Source organism: Tyto alba, unplaced genomic scaffold (genome assembly GCF_018691265.1).
Source record: "Tyto alba isolate M040663 unplaced genomic scaffold, T.alba_DEE_v4.0 Super-Scaffold_21, whole genome shotgun sequence".
NCBI lineage: Eukaryota > Metazoa > Chordata > Aves > Strigiformes > Tytonidae > Tyto > Tyto alba.
The window spans coordinates 5485213-5509195 of record NW_024881295.1 but is presented as its reverse complement, the minus strand read 5'-3'; the positions used below and the strand labels follow the sequence as shown (position 1 = coordinate 5509195).

Genomic DNA, 23983 nt, shown 5'->3' with positions numbered 1-23983 from the left:
TGAACATGCAGCGTATGCTCAAGCCCTTGTTGTGGTTGGTACCTCAGGGAGCTAGCTTGGAGGGCACCCCGGGAATGACTGCAGTTGCCGCAGCCATGCCTCTGACTGCAGGATGCACGTGTCTTTGAGACACAGCACAGTATCCTAGCTCCAATCTGACAGGCTCCCAAACAGGGTCTTGCTTGCTGTCCCAATTAATAAAGTTGATTTCTGATTCCTTGGGCAATGTTTTCAAGTGGCCCCAATTAGAAGTAATGCTTCAACTGTGTAAGACTTGCACAGAAATAATAAGTGGAAGCCAGTTTTTGAGGGGGCCTAATACGAGAAGTTAGTGGGTGTGCTGACTAGCTTAAGAGCAAGCAGGAGTTAAACCCTGGAGAGGAAGCAAAGATAATCATGATAATTTATCATCTGATAATCAAAGAGCACACACTTAATTTGTTCTCATTATCAATGTATTTCAAGCACAAGTACTTTAGTACAAGGAGACTTTCTGTGCACAAGTTGCACTGGAAGGGTGGAGATAAAGGGCCCAATGCAAATGCAGTGCAGTTACTTCCCCTGTATGGGTGAGATGTTGTAGTGCAGTTTGGAGTCCATCTTAGTGGCCTCCTTGTACCCCTGGATGTGGAAAAGGACCCCCAGCCTTTCTCTAGGACAGCAGTGTCTTCTTGGAGAAATGACTGACAGTTTGCAAGAGCTGCAGGGACTTGGTTTGTTAAGGAACCATCAAGAAATGAAGCTAAACCTGGAGTTTTTAACTATGTCAGAACTCTGGTGTGCAGCATCTTGGGAGCGGGAAGTGTCTGCAGCATGATAAGACTGGGTTTTTACCTCCAAAGCCGAAGATGTGGTTCAGAACTGAGTACAGCGTGCAGTCTTCAGAGCTGTAATTTGCACCATTTCCCCCAGTTATTTAATCTTTAATGTCACCTGAAGGCAGGTCTTCTCATAAAGCACAGAAGAACTTGTATACTGGTAGATTGCAGCAGGCTTTTATAGCCCTCCTGGATTAGCAGTCTGGAGGAGAATGCCTGCACAAGCAAGAGACAGAGGTCCAAAAGTGAAATCAGTTAGAGTAGAAGTATGACATTCTTTTACCACATGCTGATGGTAAAATTTTCTCTACATTGATTTGCTTAACGGCTACAGGCAAAGTAAGCCATGGTTCTGGCAGTGATGCCAAAATCTGCTTTTACAGTAGCAGCACAAGTGCAGCTGCAGCTCACAAGGCTTGGAGCCCCAGTGCTGAGGAAGCCAACAGATGACATCTTGCTGTCACGGCGTAGACTGTTCTGTAGTGGAGCTGGCCTCACGTTCCCTGGAAACAGCCTGGAAAACATGCTCTTTGTGTACACGCTCCCCCCTCCCCAGCTCTCACAATCACAGTTGAGTTAGGAAACAAAGTCCCAGCCAAAATTCCTCAAGGGAAAGGGACCCAACTCCTTCAGGATGTGAGCCTCTGAAAACAAAATCTCCTTGTGAGAAGAAAGCAGCTTCTTAATACAGGAGGATTACAATGTCTTGCTATGTTGTTGGTGGTGTTTTGTTGGCATGTGAAACTGAGGTTTCAAAACTTTCCACTTGATTCAGCTGTACAAAAAGGACTTCCTAACCTCTCTCTTCCAAAACGGTAGAATCACCTCTAAATTTGCAGCCTCTGGAAGATAGAGGTGACCTAGCCAATGATAGGTTAAAGTGATAAATTACTGCAAGGAAACATCTTAATTTTAGCAGCTGCATTCATTGCAGCTAGCAACTATTTCTTCAGTTTTTCACATCTTTCTGGAGTGTTGATCGGGTACCTAAAACTGGAGCTTTCAGTTCCGTCACCAGCATTACTGCCACATACTGTAAGCACGGTAATAATCTGAGCACCCCTCTACACTGTACAGCAATTAGGCAGCAGGCAAAAGATTTAAGTAAAACCATGTGTAGGTCAAGACTACCAAGATCAATTTATTTCTAATTACTTAAAAATCTTCAACACCCCAGCCAGGGATCAAGGCCATTTTGTGTTCAAAGAAAGAAACAGCACGTGTTGAAAGTTCATTCAAATACAGTTTTATTGTTTTTACCTTAAAACTACTATTGCCAGGGTGCACCAAGTAAGTGACAAAAGAAGTGGGAAGGAAAAGTAGGTGTTAAGGATGTAAAGATGCTCTGCATTTGTCCAGTTTTAAAGAGGAGCAGAATATAGTTCCTGGATTTGATCCCTCCTCTAATAGATTTGGTGTATGGGCAGGTGTCCAATGACTTTGTGCCTCACATCTATAAAACAGATAAAATAGTCTAATCTATCTGCAGTTGAAAGGCATTGCACAGTGTAAATGGGCATGTATTACTAGTAGTAGTATCAGCAGTGGCCGTATCCAGTACAGGAAAACTGTAAAGAATGTTTGTTAGACCTGAATGTTGACCTGGATTAAGATAAATGGGTTCAAAACAATAAAGAGCTGCTGAGAAGAAAATGAAAGTTTTTATAATCTCCTTGACTTCTGTTTGCAAAACTGCTTGCTTCTGGCACCATGGTCTTTTGAGCTAGCTAACCCGTGCCATTGTTGGGGCTTAGCTAGTTTTGTTTAGGATATAGTTTTTGCACATACAAGGAAAAAAGCAACAGAAGAAATTTGTTTCAGCTCCTTTTGGAAGGGAGCAGTAGGAAAGCAGTGTCTGCTCCATGGAAAACAGCCAAAAATTGGTTGAGAAGGAGTCCAGAGTGGATTAAGACTATAACTGGGAGCAGATCCAAACCGACGTTTCCCCATTCCCCATCCCCCTGCCAGCTGCTTGTGTTGCACAGGCCGCTCTGGTGGAAATCCCATGGTCACCTGCCCTCTCTGCCTGTGGGCACAACGTGAGCAGAGAGAGGGGTCATCCGGGACCCGAGCAAGTTCTTTCCTGAGCGCGGCAACCGCGGTGGCGGCCGATCAGCTGTAGTCAGCCGAACGGCATCGTGCTGTGCGCGGCTCACTGACTCACTGTTACGCTCTGGCCTTCTCTGAATGTGGTGCCCAGATGCAAAACGCCAGCCTTCACCCTGCCCTGGAAGGAGAGCTCTGTCGGGCTTCTAGGAAGGTTTTGCAAACAACATGAAAGGAAGCTGGAGCCGTTCTGCACAGTTCTTGAAAGCTCTTGGACATGGCTCGTGGAATGAGTGCCTAGAAAACGGGCTGGTCTTTTCATCACCTCTGCGGTTGCTTGCTTCTTTGGCTGGTAGCTTTTCCTTTCCAGAACTTCAGACTCTGGCCACTTCAGCATGCATACCAGCACCATTTATCTAGACTGGTTTGCCCCGTCCTGGGTGAATTCTCTTTTCAGGCTGCAGACCGCCTGTCAGCAGCAAGCAGACTGCTCCAGCATTACAGCGTTTTCTGTGTCTGATCCCAGAACAGGACAGCTCACAGAGGAGAGAGGGTTACATCCTAAGGTCCACTTTTTCTGCAAGCTAACTCCAGATGATGCAGGTGGAAACAGAAAGGAGAGAAGCAGCTGCTGTGGGTCAAATGCTGATTTCAGTTACAAGAAATGCAGCACAACTGGCCACATTAAATGACTGGGGTTGCACTTGAGGCTTTCTTCTGACATCAGGTACAACTCTGAGGAGTTCAGGAATTGGTCCGCAGCGTTCAGGGACTTTTCTGACTGTTGCTGGGGTAGGGGGGTCTTAGACACAGCTGAGTAATTTTGTGTAAGAGGGTTACTTCATTTACTAACCTCTATCTGCAAAGAATAGGGTTCAGCTGTAGAGTGAGAAAGAATATGTTCTTCATGTTGAATTCTGTAGAGTGTGGCCTTTTTTCCCTTCTTCCCCGCTTACACAGACTTGTGGGATTTTTGTGCTGGTGACTTCATCTGCCATCATTAATCAGCAAGCTATCTCAGCCCAGCAAGCTAATTTAGAGTCCTGCTTGTGCATTTGATCAGCAAATGCAAACCATGTGTAATGTCAGCAGGTCAGGGGAGGTGATGGAACATGGGATTTTCACCTCAGTTCCAGAAAGGGCCATAGTTGCTTCCAGGAAGCTGAGCTTGGCACTGGGTGTGGGGAATTGAAAAGATTTATTTCCCTGTATGAGAGCTTAGAGCTTGATCATTCTAATCAAGCATTTTCCGATCAATATGTTTCTTACAGGCTTTCCAAAGGCTGCATTAGAAAAGCAATTTTATTTATTTTATGACCCTGGAGGCCTAAGGGATTTGGGTGTGTCAACTTTCCAGGGTCTCTGTGCAGACAGTGAGGAGAGAAGAGCTGGGTCACAGGGCATGACACTAGCGAAGTCAGCATGGTAGAAACCCAGCCCAGTGCTTCGCTAGGTTTATTTCTGTGGATGTCTGCATCGACAGAGGCCCCAGAGCAGACCTGGTGCACAGAGCATTCCCTGCACTTGTTCTCTGTGTCTAATACCCTGTTCAACAGGACAGCAGGAGACATGAGCCTATGCCTTTTATTTCAGATTACTACTGAAAAAGCTGTTTCGCCCTCTGTTCCCAGCAGTGTAGGAAGCTTCCCAAAGCCCTGTCATGCTGATTACAGGCAGTTTCAGACCTTTTTCGAGGACACGCAAGCCTCACTGGGGTCTCTCTTCCTGCCCATCACATGACTCCTCTGTTCCCTATCTGATCGTTTTTCCTTAACAAGACCTGTAAAGGTGCATTTTCATCTGCTGCCATCCATTTCTCTTGTACCAGTTTGTACTCACCTCCCAAATAATTCTCTCTGAGGATTAGCCAGGATTAACCTTTGCCTCCTTTTGCTTATCTCTGGGCCTCGAAACTGCAGAGCCATCTCTGTACTGTAGGATGAGGCAATCCCTAAGGGCCAACAGCAATGAACAGCCACTGCTTCTCCATGACCTGGGTCAAGTGGCACCATCTGGAAAGAGCAAGTGGTCGGGCACATCACCACACACCAGACCTCTGTCCCCTACTCATAACAGCAAGTGCACGGACCAGCAGCAGGACAGGGTTTATCGTGTGATAGGGCTGCATCTTCCACACATATACCAACTCAGTAGCAGTCCTAGAAGACACTTATTTAGGCTGTCCATCTGCATGTAGATAACTAAGTACGCCACAGCTCTCTGTCACCCATTCCCCTCCTCTGAGGAATTAGAAGAGCTTTTGGAGAAAGTAAGGTCCTCAGTCTTCCTGCTTCTGCCTTCCATAGCAGAAGTAGTCCTGAAGAGCTGCCGAGCACCCTGTGGTTGGGAGCCTGCCAGTGCTGGTAGCTGTGGGGAAGGTGCTCAGGTTAAGAGATCAGTGTGGCAGCTCCATAGCAGGTAGCGTAAAATTCCTGCCTCAGGAAGACCTTCGTGCCCAGCTTGGGCTTTAATTTTAAACCCCCTCAGTGTGATCGGCACACTGCCGTTGAGCTCAGCACTGCAGCCCTTCTCAGGGAGCAGTATGTCATGGTTTGTGCTGTCAAGTTCGAGCGCAATATCAGAACAGGGTCCCTTGTCTGCAGCGACAATCAATACCTCTGAACAGGGAACCAGAGAGCAGCAGAGACAGCACCGCAGGAGTATTGAACCATAGTCATTTGAAGCAGCTGTGCAGCATTTTGCACTTCAGAAGAGTTTCAGATGTTAACTGGCCAAGCCCCATGACACCTCTTTGCATTTTGGTTGTCTGGCTTTCCAAACAAAGAAGTGAGACAAAAGGAGGGGATTTTTTAAAAGTTGTTCTGGCAGAGCCTGGGAGAAGGATTTGAATCTAACCCTGGTTTTCCTCCAGACTGTGCTGCCTTTATGCAAAAATGAAGAGAAAAACATCACCTCATGCCCTCTTCTGCTTGACATACACTGTCATATGCAGAACCACATATTATGCTTTGTGGGTAACGTGGAAGAATTTTGTTAATTAAAGAGAGCTTCGGTTCCTAAAGAGCTAGTGGATAGCAGACGTTCAAGTCTTCTGAACTTCTCCAGCATCATTTTCCCACTAAAGGCTCATGTACTGTCCTGTAGTCAGAGCTGGCCTTCCTGATGCTGCCAGTGATGATGCATGTGTCCCTGGGTGTTTGGAAACCAGCTGCTGATTTGCATGCACTGGCCCCTTCGCTTTTTGCCCAACTGCGCCAAGTAGTTTTCGGCGTGGGAGTGAGAACAATTCCGTCTGCCCGGCAGAAAGCAGGGATAAATGAGAGGTCTGTCTTTAGCCCCTTCTTGCCTCATCATCCTGCCTGCCAGGCAGCCAGGCGTAAGGATGGGGCGCCCGGCCGAAGTGGAACAAAAAGTGAGATGAAACTTACTGTGAATGCTGTTTCCATCATGCATGCTGTTGTGGGGCTGTGTCCTCATACCGAAACTGAAATGGAACAGCCGCTCTCAGTGGTACTGTACATCACACTTTGCATTGGATTTATGTCTTTAGATTGTTCCAAAATGAGTCAAGGTGAAAACAGCCTACGGTACATAATACTTCATGTTTTAGATGTATCTGTTGCATACACCATACATAGCAACTCATACTGTAAAACACATACCCTGTCTTCCAAAGCAAAGAAGGAGATACTGAATATGAGTGCTTTGCAAGATTCAAGGTTGGCTACATCTCTTCAAAAAATGAAGTTGTAATAACCCCATCAGAAGTTTGTGGTCAAATTCAAATATTTCTGGCTTGTAGTTTTTTGTGCAGAAGGTTATACTAGGTGAGCAGAGCACCCTGTTTTTCCAACCTCAAAGCCTGACCATGCTTAAGTTTCCTGAGGGACCCACTGTCAAAAGGAGTGAACTCTTCAGTGACCATCAACTTCAACTCCTCTTCAACAGACCAGTACATTCTGCTGCTTGTGTGCGTGTGCATGTGTATGTGTGTAAATGCCTGAACATATGGAAACAATTTTGCTTGAAGAAGAAGGCGTAAATTACCCCATTGGCCCCTCTTCATTGTACTTGTTTTTGCTGCACAGGAATAGAAAGGAACAGAGAGTGGATTTCTTCTGCAGTCCAGATGGTTATCAGCTTGTGCCCAGGAGCATGAGAATTGATCACTCTCATCATTTATAAGGTAGCTAGCGTAACAAGTGTTAGCAACAGGACTTCAGGTGAGGAATAAGCAACAGAAGTAGATAATCTATTAGGGCACCAGTGTGCCAGCCTGCGGCATTAGAAAGGTGAGCACGAATTTTGCTCCCTGTTTAATGCATATGAAGCTGTCAGATTATAAACGTGTCTATAAATTACTGTATTTTACTCTGCTGGAGGGGGTGCTTGGAAGCTGACAGAAGACAGACTAGAGAATATCCTGGGTCTTGCAGAACTGGATTATGATGGTTTTACATGGCTTTGGCTAACCTGCTTTCAGCTATTTAGTTCAAGAAGTTGTTTATTTTTACACTGTGCAGACAGAGAGACCAAGGTTAGGAATGCTTGCCAGATTTCAGCCAGTGGAGCAGTGACTCCCAGGTCAAAATTCACCCTCTGAAATCCGTGGCGACGCTGGCCACTGAGGGCAGCATCCCCCATATCTGATCCACATGTACTGAAGGCAGCAAAGCCTTCTCACTGATTTCAAGTCAATTCAGCAAGCAAAGCTGTGTCCTTATTTTGTAACACAGCATTCATTTTCCTCACTTTATTCTGCTTGGTAAATATCTTTGTTAGTTGAAAACAACGCTGTTAGCTTTCCAATAGAATAACACTGGGGAGATAAAAAGAGCCCATTTTCCTCCACCATGGGCATGACAATAAAAGAGAAGATGGAGAGGGGAAAATAAGAAGCAGCATCCAAAAAAGAATTGTATAAGTGGGATTAGTTTTTCTTTCATGGAGAGTATAGGAAAGCATTTTCAGGACCTACTGATAGCTATGTATGCTGTGCTGTAAAATCCCTTCAGCTGCAAAGCCGACCCTCTCATGCCCTTGTTCTCATAAAACCAACTACTTCTTTTTAAGAAAGGGCAAAGAAGGTGGGATACAAGTTTAGTAAATGCTGTGCTGTACATGAAAGAATTACTTTTTTGAATGGCGGTTTCTGAAACACTTTCAGCAACACTGGTCTGCAACTCCAGAAAAAGCCTCCTGCAACTGAACTGGTTCAGCCTCACAAAGCAAATGGGTATTCAGTGGAGGCAGGCAACTAAAGAGGGGTTTTTTGAGAAACTAACTTCCCAGGAAAGCGGCAGGGCAGGGAAGGAGGGAAATGAGAGAAGAGGCAATCCATCTAGGGAAAAGCAGTTAACTTATTTTATGGCACTTTATATCTTCTGAACACAATGTAAGTATTTAATTATGGTACCGCCCCACGAGTGGAGAGATGTGGCATGTCCACCCACACATTTTAGTGATAGCCAGACTGAATTAGAAAGGCTGCTTGCTGATTCTCAGTAACTAGAAGCCAAGTGGTCCTAGGTCATACTACTTTGGGGATTTTCTCACAAGCTTCAGAGATGGTGCTGAAACCCAGCCAGAGACCCGATTTGCAGTGTCAAACATTGGGTCTGTTTCAGAGTTGCCAGCACAAGCACACATGGCTTGTCCCAGTCTGTGTAGCTTATTTGGCTGTTCTGGGTCTAGCACCGATCAATCTAAACTGCTCTTTAGACATGGTACTTTTGTATTCGTTAAACAGAAGGCAAAAATACACTGTAACCAGCTCATGGAAAGCGTTGATCTGTGTTTGTACAGGGAGAGATTTATTTGTTATGTTGCTATCTATAAGGGTGGCATGCACTTCATGTGAAGTTATCATATAGCTCTGTCCATGTCTGCCTGAGTTTCCCAGTGATGTTTTATTTTGTTCCGTGCCTCATCTTGTGAAGTACACATCAGAAGTCCATTTAGATTTCCACATGGCAGTGTTCCTTTGGGCAATTTATTGCTTGCGTGACATAGCAAAGGGGGAGGCAAAAGAAACCACGCATGAGCTTTCCAAGCACTCCTCAAATGCTCTTTTAAACCCTTTCCTACCTTGTGGTCTGACTGCATCACATTTGACTTCTTTCTCTTTTAGCTGCAGTGTGCATGCTGCCCAGCGGCAGCCTGAAGTCTGGAGTGTGTTTTCTCCAGGAATAGCCCCGTATTCAGCAAAAGATGAACCGCACTCTGGCATTTCAGATGATGGTTTCCATATTTCTGAGCAGATCTACACCTCACCCCAGTCCCTTTAAATAGAGGGGTCTTACAGAAAACTTCAACCCCAGTAATCAGACACTAATTCAATAGGGGGAAGAGAATTTAAGTCCTTCATAAATAAATAAATGCTACTTGTTGTTTCTATGTGGCACATAATACAGTGCTACAGGGGCAGCTGAAAGCCAGTGAAAATTCTTCCACCTTCCATGCAGACGTCCCTTCCTTAGGCTGGCTCTGACCATTTCTGAGGCTCGATCTCAATTCCTTTTCCAACTGAGATTCAGTTCTGTATGCAGCTGTGGCTCTGGGACTTTCCAGAGCCTCTGTCTGGGAATCTGACATAGCAGCAGAATGTAATTCACTACATGTGACCTCTTGCTAGAACAGTAAAAAGGGTTGCCTATCTGTTGAAGAAGTAAAAACCAAACCAAACCAGAGCGGTACAACTCTCCCAGGTTTCTTTTAGTGCTTGGTAGGAGGAGGGTAATCAGATCTCGGAGAATGGTGTGCCAGGAAGGAAATTTCTTCCCATGCGCAGCCGACAATCAGCCAGGTGCAATATGAGGAAGGGAGGTTCGTCTTCCTCTGAAGCATAAGGTATTAGCCCCTGCCAGAGGCTGTGTACCAGAGATCTGATCAGATACGGCAAATTTTATGTTCCTATGCACAGTGTGAAGCTTTCATTTCTACGCAACGCATTGTAGCAAGTCAAACAATGAGTCATCTCACAAGGGGGAAAAGGAAAGAAAGCTTTTATCTCCCAGTGGATTGGAGATAATCTCTCTACCTGGGTATAAACAGCTCTTCACCGTGCTGTCTTCTCTCGAGGGGAAGGAAGATTTTAAATTTGTCTGTAAAACAGATACTGAATTGTCACACCTCCTAAGCCTCTCTGCCTGGTCCCAATAAAGGTAGCAGGCAAAAAGTCTTTGACTTTCATGGTAATTTGCTTGGGCCCCTGTCAGTAAACATAGTAGCCTAGGCTGTATATGCTGCACAACCTGTCTGTGAGAAAGGGAGTGCCAGACTCCCCTTGGAGCCCTGGAAAATCTGTTCCCAAACGGAACATACCTGTTATTTTATTATAAAGTGGTACACCATCCTTAAATGGACGGAGTTACACTGGTAATATTTTATCACTCTACAGGAAACACAAGATAAAGCAGTTCTAAATGTGCCGCAGCCTCAGCACTTCTCTTTCTCTCCAGTGTGGGAATAGCATCTGCTAGTGTAACGGCATCCGCAGGAGGGGTGGGCTGGCCTGAATACACCTTTCTCAACCATACCCACACTGATAACCACTTACAGACACGCTGTTACAGTGGCTGTGCTAAGCAGCCCTTCTTTACAGACCCCAGCCACCTAGAGGGAAGCATGGTCTTAGCTCTTGCATCTGACTACTTTTCATTATTCTTGATTGATGACTTTACAAGGGGCATGAAGAGAGAGCATGCCTCTCTTCTATGAAAGGCTACACACAGAGGGTGGATGGGGCCAAGGACTTTGCCTCTTGCCTGCTCCGCACCTCAGAAGGAGCAGCTGGAGGAAAATCCCATTTCACAGTGAAAACTTAGAATGTAATACTGTCGTAGAAGCGTTTTTCAAGATGCTGAGGCAGTTATTGTTTCTCAACATGTCACAGATAAATCAAGGTGCCTAAACTAATGAAGAGTTTTGCAGTCCACTGCTTAGAGTAACTCTGCATCAACGTGACATTCCTCTCCTACGCCCTGCCCTGAGAGTTTGCATAATATTATGTGGGGAGAAAGGGGAATTCAGTGATGGTTGCCTATATTCTCATGCCTTGTCTTAATCTGGTAACACAATCATGGTCTTTTCCTTCCACAGGTTTGCAGCCCATTTACTGGAGCAGGGATGATGTGGCACAGTGGCTCAGGTGGGCGGAGAAGGAATTTTCCTTGAGGCCGATTGAGAGCAACACGTTTGAGATGAATGGCAAGGCTCTGCTGCTCCTGACCAAAGAGGACTTTCGATACAGGTCTCCTCATTCAGGTGAGGATTACTTACAGAAGCTATGATTGAAGAGAGAGAAGAAGCTGCGATGAAATCTGGAGAGAGTCAGAGGAGGAAGTGGTCACATTTGTTGGAATGGACTGGGCAAGGGCGGGAGAGGGAAAACAGAGACACTTGTATGAGGACAAAAAGGACAAGTGAGGAATGAAATACTGATACACCTGAGTTGTAGGGAAATTTGAATGCAAATCCAAACCCAAACCCAAACATCCAGCCTGTTTCTAGTTAAATCTCCCTGCAGAACTCCCAGAAAGCAAGCTTCTCTGGCAGCACTTTGTGACTTCCAGCTCTTTGCTGTAAAAGCTTATCTTTTCGCAGACCCAACCACAGCAAGTTAATCAAGTGCTCCAGCCTCGTTAAGAAGCCCATATTAGCATTTTGCCTCATGGTTGGCTTGGCTGACAGTGCCGCCAAAAGTGACTGCAGAACTCCTCCCTGGGGGACCTTTCCTCTATTTAACAGCCCCTGTGGGCTTTGTTTTACCTTACCATATTCTCTCACGTGCTGGAGTCCAGCCCAAGGCACAGCAGAAGACAGGTGTGTGAATCAGTCTGCTTATTGCTCAAATTACATCTTCATTTATTCACAAGGTAGATTTAGAAATGTGTATGTTGCCTGCCTGTATTTATATCCCCTGCGGTCTGTCTGCTCCAGTTTTACAGCCAGAGTAAGCCTCTGCCCTCCTTTGTCAGAGATGTTTAACTAAATATGAGTTGTGAGCTTTTCTTTTGTGACCATACAAGGTACTACTGTTAAATATAAAGTCTTGTAATTCAGTCAACATAGGTGATCAAAGAGTTTGGACCAAGCGGTGACAGAATTCCTGTGAGGAGTCTTCCCGTGCAAGGCTTACTAGATGCAGAAATACAGCTGGTGCTGCTTGGATCCAGCTGATAAACAAGCCATGGCACTAATACTGCATCAAGCTGCTTGGCAGCTCCCTCGAACACACCCTCACAACCACTCTGCAGAATCTGCCTCAAACTGTGACTTATGTTTAGTGTATATGAAGTTTTTTAAGCATGTGCTTCAATTCCAGGACTAATTTTGTATGGAAGGAGATGCCAAACATTAATGTCTATTGCCAGTGTAATAACAGTAGTGAAAACTGATGCCTAGAAACATCTTTTTTTTTTTTAATTCTGGTACACAACTTTGAATCATTTCATTAAAAAGTTAGCCTTACTTAAGAAAAACGGAGTATTGAAAATGAGGATGTGGGCAAGGACTATAAGGGACACCTTCATGTGTCTTGTGTGCAACTCCTCTTATCATCCCAATGCCATGCTGCCTACAAGTTACACCCCTGCTCTTCCCCTTATGTGCAATGAGGGCACTTGAACAAGATTAAAATATTTGTAGACTGGAAATAGAGTGTTCACTGAGAAGAGCCTCTGGTTTGCAGATCCTTACTTTATGCAGAAGGTTAAGCTCTTACTTACCTACATTTGGGATGAAATAACCAAAATAAAGGCCTCCTTCCTTGCTTTTTCTCTCCTCTTTCTCTCCAGGTATTATCCCACTGACAGAAACCTTTCAGGGGATATCTGAGGCAGTCCCTGAAAATTTAGATGACTGTAGGTAAAGCGACATTACCTCAACATTTCCCAGAAATTAACTATATGTGAAATTTAAGAACTATGAAATAATGTTTGCCGTAGAGGCATTAAGTTTTTCAAGAGTATAGCTACATAAAAGCTGCATCATTTCCCTTCATGGTTAAACCAGGAGAACCACATCCACTCCCCACAGTGGTCCCAGCAATAAAGTGGGCTCACAGCCCCACATCTATTCTCCTGTTTAGGGCTGGCCAGGGAAGGGGGGCAGCAGAGGAGGGAGAGAGTGAAAAGCACTTTTCACCTCCTTAACTAGCACTACTGCATCTGGGTGTGCAGAAGCATAACTGTTTTGTTAGGGGAAAAAAAAAGAGCCAGCTTTATGGACATTTTCACTAGTCTGTCAGGCTAAATCAAAGGAGGTACAAATTTGCTACCTTATTGCTTGGAGTGTTACAGCACTAGTTATGATTATGCCACTGTTGCATTCAAAGATGCAAATTATGTGGTAAAATCACTTTTTAGCCTTTCATGTACTAAACATGGAAAAGGTAACTGGGTTCTCGAAGCTTTGTTTTTAATTAGATTTTCAGGTATTGCAATCACCTTTTTAAAATGCCCTAAAGTCACTGCTGAGACAGTAAAAGCAGCCAAGATGCTAAAAATAAAGGAATCTGAACTATGGAAAGCAGGATGGCTTTAACTGTTTCATGCTAAGACACTAAACTTCCCCACAAATACAGCATTGGCAGCTTATAGAGACAAGGAACAAATGGCGCACAGCTTAGACTCTCATAGGAACAACTACTGAAAAAACCCACACACCTGAGAAAACTCTCCCAGAAAATCCAAAGTTTCCTAAGTGAAACTTTGCTAAGTTCTTTTTCAGATAATATGTTATTGCTGCAACCTGTTCCTCTGTAATATGAGCAGTGACAAACAGAAGAGGACAATCAGAATTAAAAGTTGAGAGACTTCCTACCCTGTGTTGTACTTTTTCACTTTGAAATGTGCAACCAGTTACCTCAGACAAAATGTATAAGTACCTATGTGTTTAATGTAGATGTTACTGGAGGAATGGCATCAGTACGAGATGTAAAAAACCACAAAATAAGCAGTTAGTCCATTGGTCTACTAGATATTGCAGTGATATGTTCCAGTGAGGAAAGATATAACAATTCAGGTGCCAGGGAATGGTGGTGAAGCGAGGAACAGCCTGCCTGCAGCCCAAAAAGAGAAGCATCTGGATCAGTTCATGCAAGAACATGTTAGCTTGGTGCAGTGCAATTTGCTGCAGACATTCCTGTTCAAGAGTGATACAATAGCAACTTACAGACTATATTCGCCCATACAAAGCACCAGGTTCACAGCATTTTCTTCCTTAGTTTGCATCGTATCCATGGTCTAGTATTGCCTATTGAGGTGAGATCCATGCAGATTCTAGTAGCTAGAAATAACTGGCTTTGGGATCCCGTTGGGGCTTTTCAGGAGTCTAACCCATGACACCAAGAGTGACTCACAGCAGTTCCTAAGGCACCTATAGCACTCAAGTATCTTCAGGAATTGTCACCACAGCAGAGGTGTTGAGGATAGTTAAATCTCTCAATTCTTTTCAAGTCTTTGAGTCCATCCCTAAGTAACTTCTCAAAGTGAAAGTTCTTCCTCCTGTGGATTTCCTAGAATGGAGTATCTTAGTAGCACACTGCCTCTGGCCTTGAGGCACCAGTGTTGCATGGAAAGGCTTTACAGCATCTTCTGTCTCCTCCCCCCATAAAGCCAAAATTGTTCGGTAATTAAAGAAGAGCACCGTCTTTGCTCCCAGCAACTTACTGCATAAATCACAGGCTCTGCATTTAAGAATTCTGTGTCCTAAGGTGTCTATCTAAAAAACTAAGGCAGTGAGAAGGTGGGACACTGAACTACTGCTTGTAAAGGTTTTGAGATCTTCGATGGGCAGTCATGTAGGCTGAAAAAACTCTGTATTGGTGTAATAAAAGCCATGCCTTGTCATTCTCCCATTTTTCCACGGTCACACACAGAGGTGTAATGTGCAGCTTTTCTTTTTCTTTTTTTCCTTTCAGGAAAGAACCTTGCAAAACAGTGAAATGTAGGATTTTACTGCAAGCATTTTTGGGTCTGAAAATAGCACCCAGGAGCCATGAATTCATGCATCAGATGGCTAAATGAGTCTTCTCAGCAGTATGTGGGTTTTCATTTCCTTTTTCCTGCTGTTTGTCTTTCAGGTGATGTTTTGTATGAACTCCTTCAGCATATCCTGAAGCAGAGGAAAGCTCGTATGCTCTTCACACCTTTCTTCCACCCTGGGAACTCTATTCATGCTCAGCCAGAGGTCATATTACACCAGAATCATGATGAAGGTAACTCTGTCTCATTGTTATGGGAGCTGCCATTATAGAGGCGAGTAGGGTAAGGCTGTGAGGAATTATGTCATTTTCTTGCTCCAAAGTTACTTAAATAAAGCTACTCTCCTCCCTTTGTCTCCCTAGCTTTAGAACAATCAACAGATCTAGGGAGTTATCTGTACATTCTCCATTTATCTTCTATTATTTTGTCCTGTTTCCAAAGCCTCCTTAAAAGCTATGCCAGATGCAGATTGAAAAAATGCCAGAAAGTTTTATTGACCCCATTGATTCATTTTTCCTCACTTCCAATTAGGTAGACAAAGATGCTTCATGGACTTTTAGTATCCTGGAGATGCAACTCAATGCAATTGTTTGCAGAGCAAGGGAGAAGGCAGCCTCAGAGAGGAACATCTAATTCAAGCTCACTTCAACTGGCAATCTGTCATTGCATCATGCCGGAGTTCCTAGCACTGAGCCCATCATGTTGCTCAGCTTTTGAGCTGATTGAGCAATTCACCTTGAGAGAAGGATTTTTCTGCCGGTTTTCTCTCATTTTTACTGTCAGAATTATTTGCTTGAGTCATTAGTTAGGTTTATAGTAGTGCCCACACATACCATGCCTGTCAGAGGTGGTGAAGAAACAATAGATATGTTTGTGGAATTGCAGGTTTGGGCTTCTTCTAATCATTATTACTACATATCAAAATGTAAGTCTGCTTCCTTCAATGGAAAATGGAGGTTTTATTTTCTTTAAAAATATACACACTTAAGTACTACTTGGTTTTCTCCAATAATAGAAAAATATAAAGCCTAAGACATTTAAAAGGTCCTTTCCATGAAAACATCAGAATTCACTTTTTCAATTAAAAAAAAATCTAGGAAATAGTAGTGTTATGCCTTTTCTAAGTTAACAGGAGAGGAGAACAGAATTGAGTTAGGATATTGTCCTAGTCTCTGCTAACTGGAGAGAAGATGAACACATTATGTCAGGATTCAACATGAGATTGCAAGAGAAGATTCAGTGGTCCTGTCAGACCTGTACAAGGTGCCCCTGGCCAGCCTGAGCAAGCTAGAATGAAACGGCATCAGCAAAACTGTGAGACTAAGCCAAGAGCAGGACAGCAGAAGGTGGGATAAGGACACTCCAAAGTGTTTCCACACAGGTGTGTAAATATTTCAGATTAGAAAAGGGTGCTACAGGTCAGGATGAGGTTGAATTAGCAGAGTTGTGCAAGAGACAGTTGCCTAGTATATTAAAGTATGCACTTTCCAGAGATCATTATTAAAATCTCCATTTTTTTCCCAAGGCTAGGCATTCACCCACAAGTGTTCCCTTTCTAAATTTCAAACAGAAATAGTAGCTGCCCTGTCAGACACCCCTACATTAAAGATATGGAGCAACTTTCACTCTAGAGAGGATTTCACAAGGATGTTGAGTTGGCCTTTCATGTAAGTCACTTAAAACGTGAGTGCTTTGCAATCTAGTTCAACTTCTGTCAGAGCAAAGGATGATTAAGAAACAGCTTTGATTTCTTCCTCATAATACTCAGGCTGCTGGTAGTAGCACTGGTTTTGCTTAGAGAACTCTCTGCTACTACTTAAAAGTTCTCTTTATAATGACAAAAATTAGTTCTTGTTTTGCCGTGAGAAGAACTTCAAAACAAGCAAAAGAAACTACAGCTTGCCATCCATAAGACTCTGAGCAATCAGAAAATCTCTATGCCAAGAATATATATACAGGTGAATTTATTTAAATATTTTGACATTCCTTCTTTCTTCTTCCTTTTTCACAGAGTCACTTGGGAGAAATTAGCACAATTAAGTTTATCATTTTCCCTCAGCAGAATGCAACTTAGTAAAAAATGAGAATGAATGTGAGAAGCAGAACTTAACCCTGCCTAACTCACAAACAGTAACAGAGGAGTCAAGTGTTACTTTGGTACAGTTCTGAGTGGTTAAACATCATAGGTGATGCTTCTTTTTTAGAATCCCTCCTTACTCCAGCGATCTTTTTCCATTTTCTTCTACTGGCTCTTTTGCCCATTTCCTAAGAGATTATATAGTTTTGATCCTGCGTGTAAATGCTTTTGTGGAAAACATAGGCATGATTCGTGTCAAGATAGAGTATGCTTAAGCAAAGTGGGTTTGACTATTTGAAATCAGTTGACAGCTGATCAGGGTATTTCCAAGATGCATTGGCATTGGCTTTGGATCTGCCCCGTGGGCATCGGTCTCTGTCCCTGTAGAGGGATGAGCAATGGAGAGTGAATTACGTCGCCAGTGGTCCTTCTGACTCAGCACTGAGTCATTTGATGGGATGCCATACAGGAAGCTTACACTGTCATTCTCTGCACTTCTTTTATGGGTCAGCAAAGAGTGCCAAGCTTTGGGATTGTCGTGCCAGCAATTGCTCACTCCCAGAGTGAGTGTAGCCCCACCCATCCCTATATGGATCAGATAGGTCAGCATTTTTCCTGGGAGCTGAACTCCCTTTCACAACTTTCCCTTCAAGAGAAGATTGTTGGTCACTCAGAATGAAGAGCCAGACTGATGAGTGAATCTATTCCTGCAGGAAATTATATACCGTATGTGCTCAACTTACAGTCATCAGATGTGCCAAGGAATGAATCTGGTGAGAGTTTTATTCTGCTCAGAGTCGTTCGTGGCAGTGGAACTCTTTGGAGCTAAGTTTGAATTATTTTATGATAAACAGCAACTTTGGCCATGAGAGGATTCTTTAGTTAAGTATTTAAAGAGAGAAATCTTGGAGGAAAGTGAACACTAGTGTGTATCTATTTGTGGGTTTTCCTCTTGCTGCTTTTTAAGGAGTTCCTTGGTCCCTACCTTCTCTCCACCCTGTCCTGGTTCAGGATAGCCATGGTTTGGGTGCAGACAGATAGGTCTGGTTCTGTTTGGAGCTTGTCAGAGCCAACCAATGTTTGGAGAGTGCTTGGTGGAAAGCACAGCAAGGCATTCCTTTCTGCTTTCAAGATAGCTGCTCCCCACAGCCAGGGCACTTTAAATAAGTAGGACAACAATACAATATTCTGGTCTCTATTTACAGGCCAAGAATGAGCACAGTGCCTTTGAATGTACAGTGATGGGGTTGGATGGTCTTTAGAAGATAGGACACTGAGTGAAATTGCGGGGTTGGTTTTCTTTCTATTATGGCAAAGAAAGGAGACTTCAAGAAAAGACAGCCACAGAGATAGGTACAGTTGTAAATTAATTGCTCTTTGATCTTCACATCATTTGGGCTATCCCACATTAGTTGACCACATTGTATTTAAAGCTGTTTGGGTTTAAGCAAGAATATAGCTCTGGAGTTTCATGTCCTCCAGCTGTTTTATTGTGAGTACCTTAAACAGCTCTGCGGTTGCATTTTTCTTGTTTGGGACCACGAGTCTGTGAAATAAGTGTTCTGGAAGCATGTAGTTTCTGTCTAAAATTTCAGGGTTTCCTGTAGACTTTACCGTCCTGGTACAGATGAACAGCCCATTGAGTAGGCCAAAGGGTTGGTGCTATAACACTGCCTGGCACTACAATTTCTCAGGACAAGAGATTTTCGTGTTCAGGCCTTTCCTTGGGTGGGTGCTGATCCCTCTCCTGATGCCTGACCGTGTTCCAGGTCAGCAGGAGCCCCTGGGTCTTCACTTCAACAGGATCTTCAGCGAGTATCGCTGCCTTGGCAAGAGGGCAAGAAAATTGTTAAAGAGGATCAGAGCAAAGGGAGTGAACAAACAGGCAGCCACAAATAGACAGCTACTTGTTTCAGTTGTTGACACGTACCCAGCAGTTTCCTTCTCTTATCATCCAAGGCTTTCAACAGACAGTACTGAAATTTGATCTTTGTTTTTCAGATAAAAACCTGTTAGTCACTGCACTCTGCTGGTATTTTCCTCCTTGTCAGTAATTTCCCAAGTCAAAATTGATGGCCTTAGCTAAGCTGAAAGTTTGCACTCTTTATGTCAAGCATTTCATTTTGTGAGAGGATTGTTAGTACGTAAAGACACTGACCTAGAGCCATGATTTATCTCCCCCCTGCTGTGAAAGATCACAGCTGAGGAAGTATACTCATGCAAAAGTGATGCTAGAAGTCATCCTGCTGAAGAAATGTAAGTGCTTATATCTTATATGGGACAACCCATCAGTAGACAGTACAAACTAAATAAAACAAGGTGAAAATATCCTTACAAAGATGTTACATGCTCCTAAAACCAAGGCAGGAATAAAATTTAGGTAGTGTTTCACAAAGAGCTCCCCACCAGTGGTTTTTTTTAGATAACCCACTTGGTATTTCAGTCTAAGACATTCTCTACCTTGACCCAAGCCTCTACCATCTAAAACTTTCTACCAAGTATTTTTCCTGCAGACATTATCCCTTTTTATCTGTGCCCCCCACCTTACAGTGCTCATCATGGTGCAATGACAGGAACCATATGTAGAGACATGAATGACAGGGGATAAGTTTCAAAGAATTTGCACAGACACACAGTTAGTACAGCTGAATCAGATCTTACTTTCTTCACGTGTGTTCCAGTCAGCTTCTCAAAATGGGATTTCTCTTAACACATTTCCTCAGGAACTACTGTTACATGGTGGCGGAGGGAGATTGTTTTCATGTTACTAATTTCATTCTATGTAGTAATAACTACCTGCATTTATATGGCGTTTTTCTGGGCATCTGTAGGTCACACAAATAAAAAACATTTCCAAGCTGATAGCAGTACCCAGTAAGCCCAGCTAGCAGTTTGATGGTTAGATCTTACACCTTGATCACAATATAGACAATTTGTATTTTGGGGTTTTTTTACTCCACAGATAGCTTTGTCCAGAGACCTTCGAGACCATCCACAGAAACAGTCCACCACAACCCCCCAACCATTGAACTGTTGCACCGTTCTAGATCACCCATCACCAACAACCACCGTCCATCACCAGATCCTGATCAGCGGCCACTGAAGTCTCCTATGGACAACACTATCCGTCGCCTCTCCCCAGCTGACAGGATGCCAGGGACAAGGCATCAGCAAGAGAACAACCACCAGGAGCCCTATCCTCTCTCAGTGTCCCCGATAGAAAACAACCACTGCGCACCTCCTTCTGAGGTGCTCCAGAAGCCCTCCAGCCCTCGCCAGGAGAACACCAGAGTCATCCAGCTGATGCCCAGCCCTATCATGCATCCTTTGATACTGAACCCCAGGCACTCCGATTTCAAACCACCAAGGTTGTCTGAAGATGGGCTGCACAGGGAGGTAAAGCCAATCAACCTGTCCCACCGAGAAGAATTAGCTTATATGAACCACATCATGGTGTCTGTATCCCCTCCTGAGGACCACGCAATGCCAATTGGAAGAATAGCGGGTAAGTGACATTCTGTAGGCTACGCCAAAGTTGACGCTCTTCATTCATAACTAACCATGATGTGTATTAAGAGCTTCTCATTTCCTTTTGCTATTCTGTGACCTCAGGAGTTTACTGGCATTCTGCAAGTTTCACCACATCTGTGGTTTAGACAGTTAAATATTATTAAACCAGTTTCATGGCAGGTAAGCAAAGGTGCAGAGTGACTTGCTTGTGACCACAGAATGCGTAATTGGTATTGAAACATGTGTGTCCTGACACTCACTGCCTCTCTACCCACTAGCAATCCATTTCTTTCCTAAGATACTTATCTCCAAAGACTTGTGCTCCAAAGAGGTAATTTTCCAGGAGTTGCATTCACATTAATGTCCAGTCTTATGGAAAGGAAAAAAACCCTCTGTCAGTGGCCTTTGAGATAATGCAGTGTCAAGCCTGCTATTATGGAGATGGCTGGACTAATGAAACACCATCTTGGAGTCCTACTTCATAGGCTTTCCTGTGCTTCTCACAGTAGGATTGTCCCTTTTTACAGAAACAAGGTTGCCTTTGTCCCACGCAAACCACAGGCATTGTCTCACTTTTGTTATCGTAAATAACTGACATCACAACAGCTGAATCAGGAAGCTGAGGTTACAGAAAATGTTTTTTGTACTTGAAAGGAAACTGTAAATAGATAGGGAGAGGGAGGGGGAAGGGGAATCCAACCACTTCAGAAATATGCTGAATGCCCTAGTAACCAATTTCTTTTGAGAGATGTAAATATACACCACACCCAAAAACATTCCATGCATTTATGTCAGCAGTGCGCTAACGTGATACCAAGCTCCTGTGGGGTATTACCATGTCCACAGAGGTACATTTTAAAACACCTTGTTCTTTTTGGTCCGTACGTGCCTTAAATTTGTTACAGATATGGTGCTGCCTCAGCTTTCATGAGGCAAGATTTTCTGTTTTCTTAAGACTTACCACTTTAAATTCAAAAGGTATATATCTCACTATCCAGTCAAACATCAAGCACAACAAGGGCCATGATCCTTTCACATAATACAGAGATGAGTTAACAGAAATTAATCTTTTGACATTTTTGATTTTTATTACCCACACTATCCTCAACAAGTTAAGAAATTGCATCACTGGAGGTTTCCTTTCCATAAAGTATTATTGGAAGATCCAGGGGTGTTGTTAATTTTTATTTTTCAGAAGGAGACATTCTCTAAGAATTAAGCATAAACGGAAAAAAATATAAGAAAATATATGTGGAGCAGGTGGTGGTGTAGTTTTTTAGTTTAAACCCAGGAGTTTTCTTACCTAACTGGGATTCTTTGGTTTCTGCACATTGTGCACTGGGACCAGTGACACCAGCCCTGTAACCAGTACTCCTGCATCCTTTCCATCCCTGTGTTGTTTGCAGAGCCCGTGGATATTTGGGCCTAACACAGTTGCTTGGCAATTGTGTGTAGCAGTTTAAATTGTTATACACAGGCTGTATTTGCATGCCTAGCTGGTTTCACTTGCAGTCTTGTGGCTTTGCTTAGACCCACCAGCATGGGTGGCATGTCTTAAAGAGCTGGTGAAGTATTTCATGCCAAAAAGACCTGAGGTGTATTCAGGCATTCAGTTCAGATGAGAGCAGTGCCCTCATCTTCATACCTGAAGTCAGCTTCATTGATGCTGTTGAATTCAATGGCAGCACACTTTAGGCCCCCTAGGAAGAAAGTACATACCTTTCTAACTGCTTCCCACCCAACTCACAGCCTTCAATTTAGAGCTCTTGCCATTAAGTGATTTCATTTTAAGAACATTTCTTTTTTATGTCAGCATGAATCTGTTTTCCACCTGAGTGTCCTTGTCTTCGCTGACACTGCTGTAGCTAACATGGAGGCTTTTGACCAACCGTGGCTCACCACTTTGATTTGAGAGAGACCATGAAAATTATAACACTTGGCTCTTAAACTGCAAATATACATCAATACAGATGTATTGTTAAAAAGAGCTTCTTAAAAATCACTGGCATTATTTCCATTTTATGGATGAGAAAAACTGATGGGTTGGGTAATGAAAAGATTTACCAACAGTCCAGTGCCAGAGCTAAGTACTTATCTGTTTACACTGGTGAGAATTGAGCCTTGACATTCTACTGGCTTAACCATTTGCATGCAGGTGATTTTCAGGGGAGATAGCAATGCGGAGCAGCTACCAGGGAAGCCTCGTGGGCTGCTGACTAAGACATTGGGCTGAGCTCCAAAACATATTCTATTCCGAGCTCAGAAATTTTAAATTGCAAAAGGAATTCTTCCTGGACTTAAGATGTCTCACAGCCTCAGAAACCTGTTTACTTGTAGATGGAGTCTGTTTTTAAATGCAGCATGCAATTACTTGATGCTGAGAAAGAAAACAATGTTTTCTCTTGCTGCTCTCCACAAATACTCTGTTTTCAGGAGGTTGATCAATAGAGCTCTGGACTTCCTGTCAGACAAAATAATGACCTCTACTCACCGGCTGACTAATCTTTCCTACCTTTTTATGTAAGATCGTTTCTCAAAATATTAATTTTACTGGTAAAGCACTTTTCCTTTTACAGCAAGGAATTTCAAGTTGAAGGCCTTATTCACTTTTTCTCTAAGGCCATTTTACCCTTTTCTAGCAAAGCAAGAGGCATAAACTATCTTTATGTTACTCGTAAGGTCCCATATATTATTCAGCAATGGCTAGAGTTGATTTTAAAAATTATGTTTAGCTATATTCTCAATACAACGTGCATGAGTCTTTTCTGTAACTTTGTCGGAACTAGAGGTCATTGTGTTGGGATGATCCAAAGGCTAACTCAGGTATCAGTAGTCATCTAGCTAAGACAGCACTTAAAAATATTAAAAATACCTTAGAAAGGGAGTTTAGCAGAGCAGTGGAATGGACAGTTTTCCCCACTGGAACTGCTAATTTCAAAGCAGCAACAGTGTTGGTGGTCAGCTCCTAACTTGGACTCTAGCAAGCAGACAGTCTATCTGTCTTCCTTTAGCTCTGTATTTTTTTAGTAGTCCGTCTTGTTTCCCCCAAAATCGTCTCCAAGAACTTCAATTCACTCTGTAGGGTAAAAAAATTTCCACTCCCCATACACCATTGACTGGGAGGGTTTTGTTATCAAACATTTTAGGACTTTGGTATCTCATAAAAGGTACTTCCCCAAGCTACAAGGAGAGGCATGGGTTATTGCATTGGCAGACATTTGTAGCGTGTGAAGACTGAGGCATGCACTGCAGCCCTGGTGGAACCACAGCCACCAGAAACCCTCCCTACAGCCGTCCTGAAGTTCTGCCCCCACGGCTTTCCTTGGGAGCTCTGCTGTTGACTTCAACCAGGGCAGGTTTTCACTACAAAACTTTATTTAGGTGTCACAAATGTCCTTTTTTTCAGATATCCATGTTCATCTCAGCTTGTTAGCATGCAGGAATATGGTAACTGACATAGTAGATCTCACCAGAAACCTGTCAGTGGCTTAAAGGAAGACACAGGAATCCCTGCAAGAGGCAGTTACAGGATTATGCGACTACAACAGGGTTGGTTTTGTCCTAACTTTTATCACACAGAGGTT

At 43.4% G+C, this 23983-nt stretch overlaps 1 protein-coding gene across 1 annotated transcript in view; it reads left to right on the top strand.

Moving 5' to 3' along the window:
• Positions 1–23983, top strand: part of ETV6 (ETS variant transcription factor 6) — a 140547-nt gene that overhangs the window by 94092 nt on the left and 22472 nt on the right. Inside the window, exons 3-5 of the mRNA XM_042795329.1 lie at positions 10926–11090; positions 14911–15045; positions 19852–20394. Of these exons, the coding sequence (XP_042651263.1) occupies positions 10926–11090; positions 14911–15045; positions 19852–20394 (843 nt within the window). The remainder of the gene's footprint in view (positions 1–10925; positions 11091–14910; positions 15046–19851; positions 20395–23983) is intronic.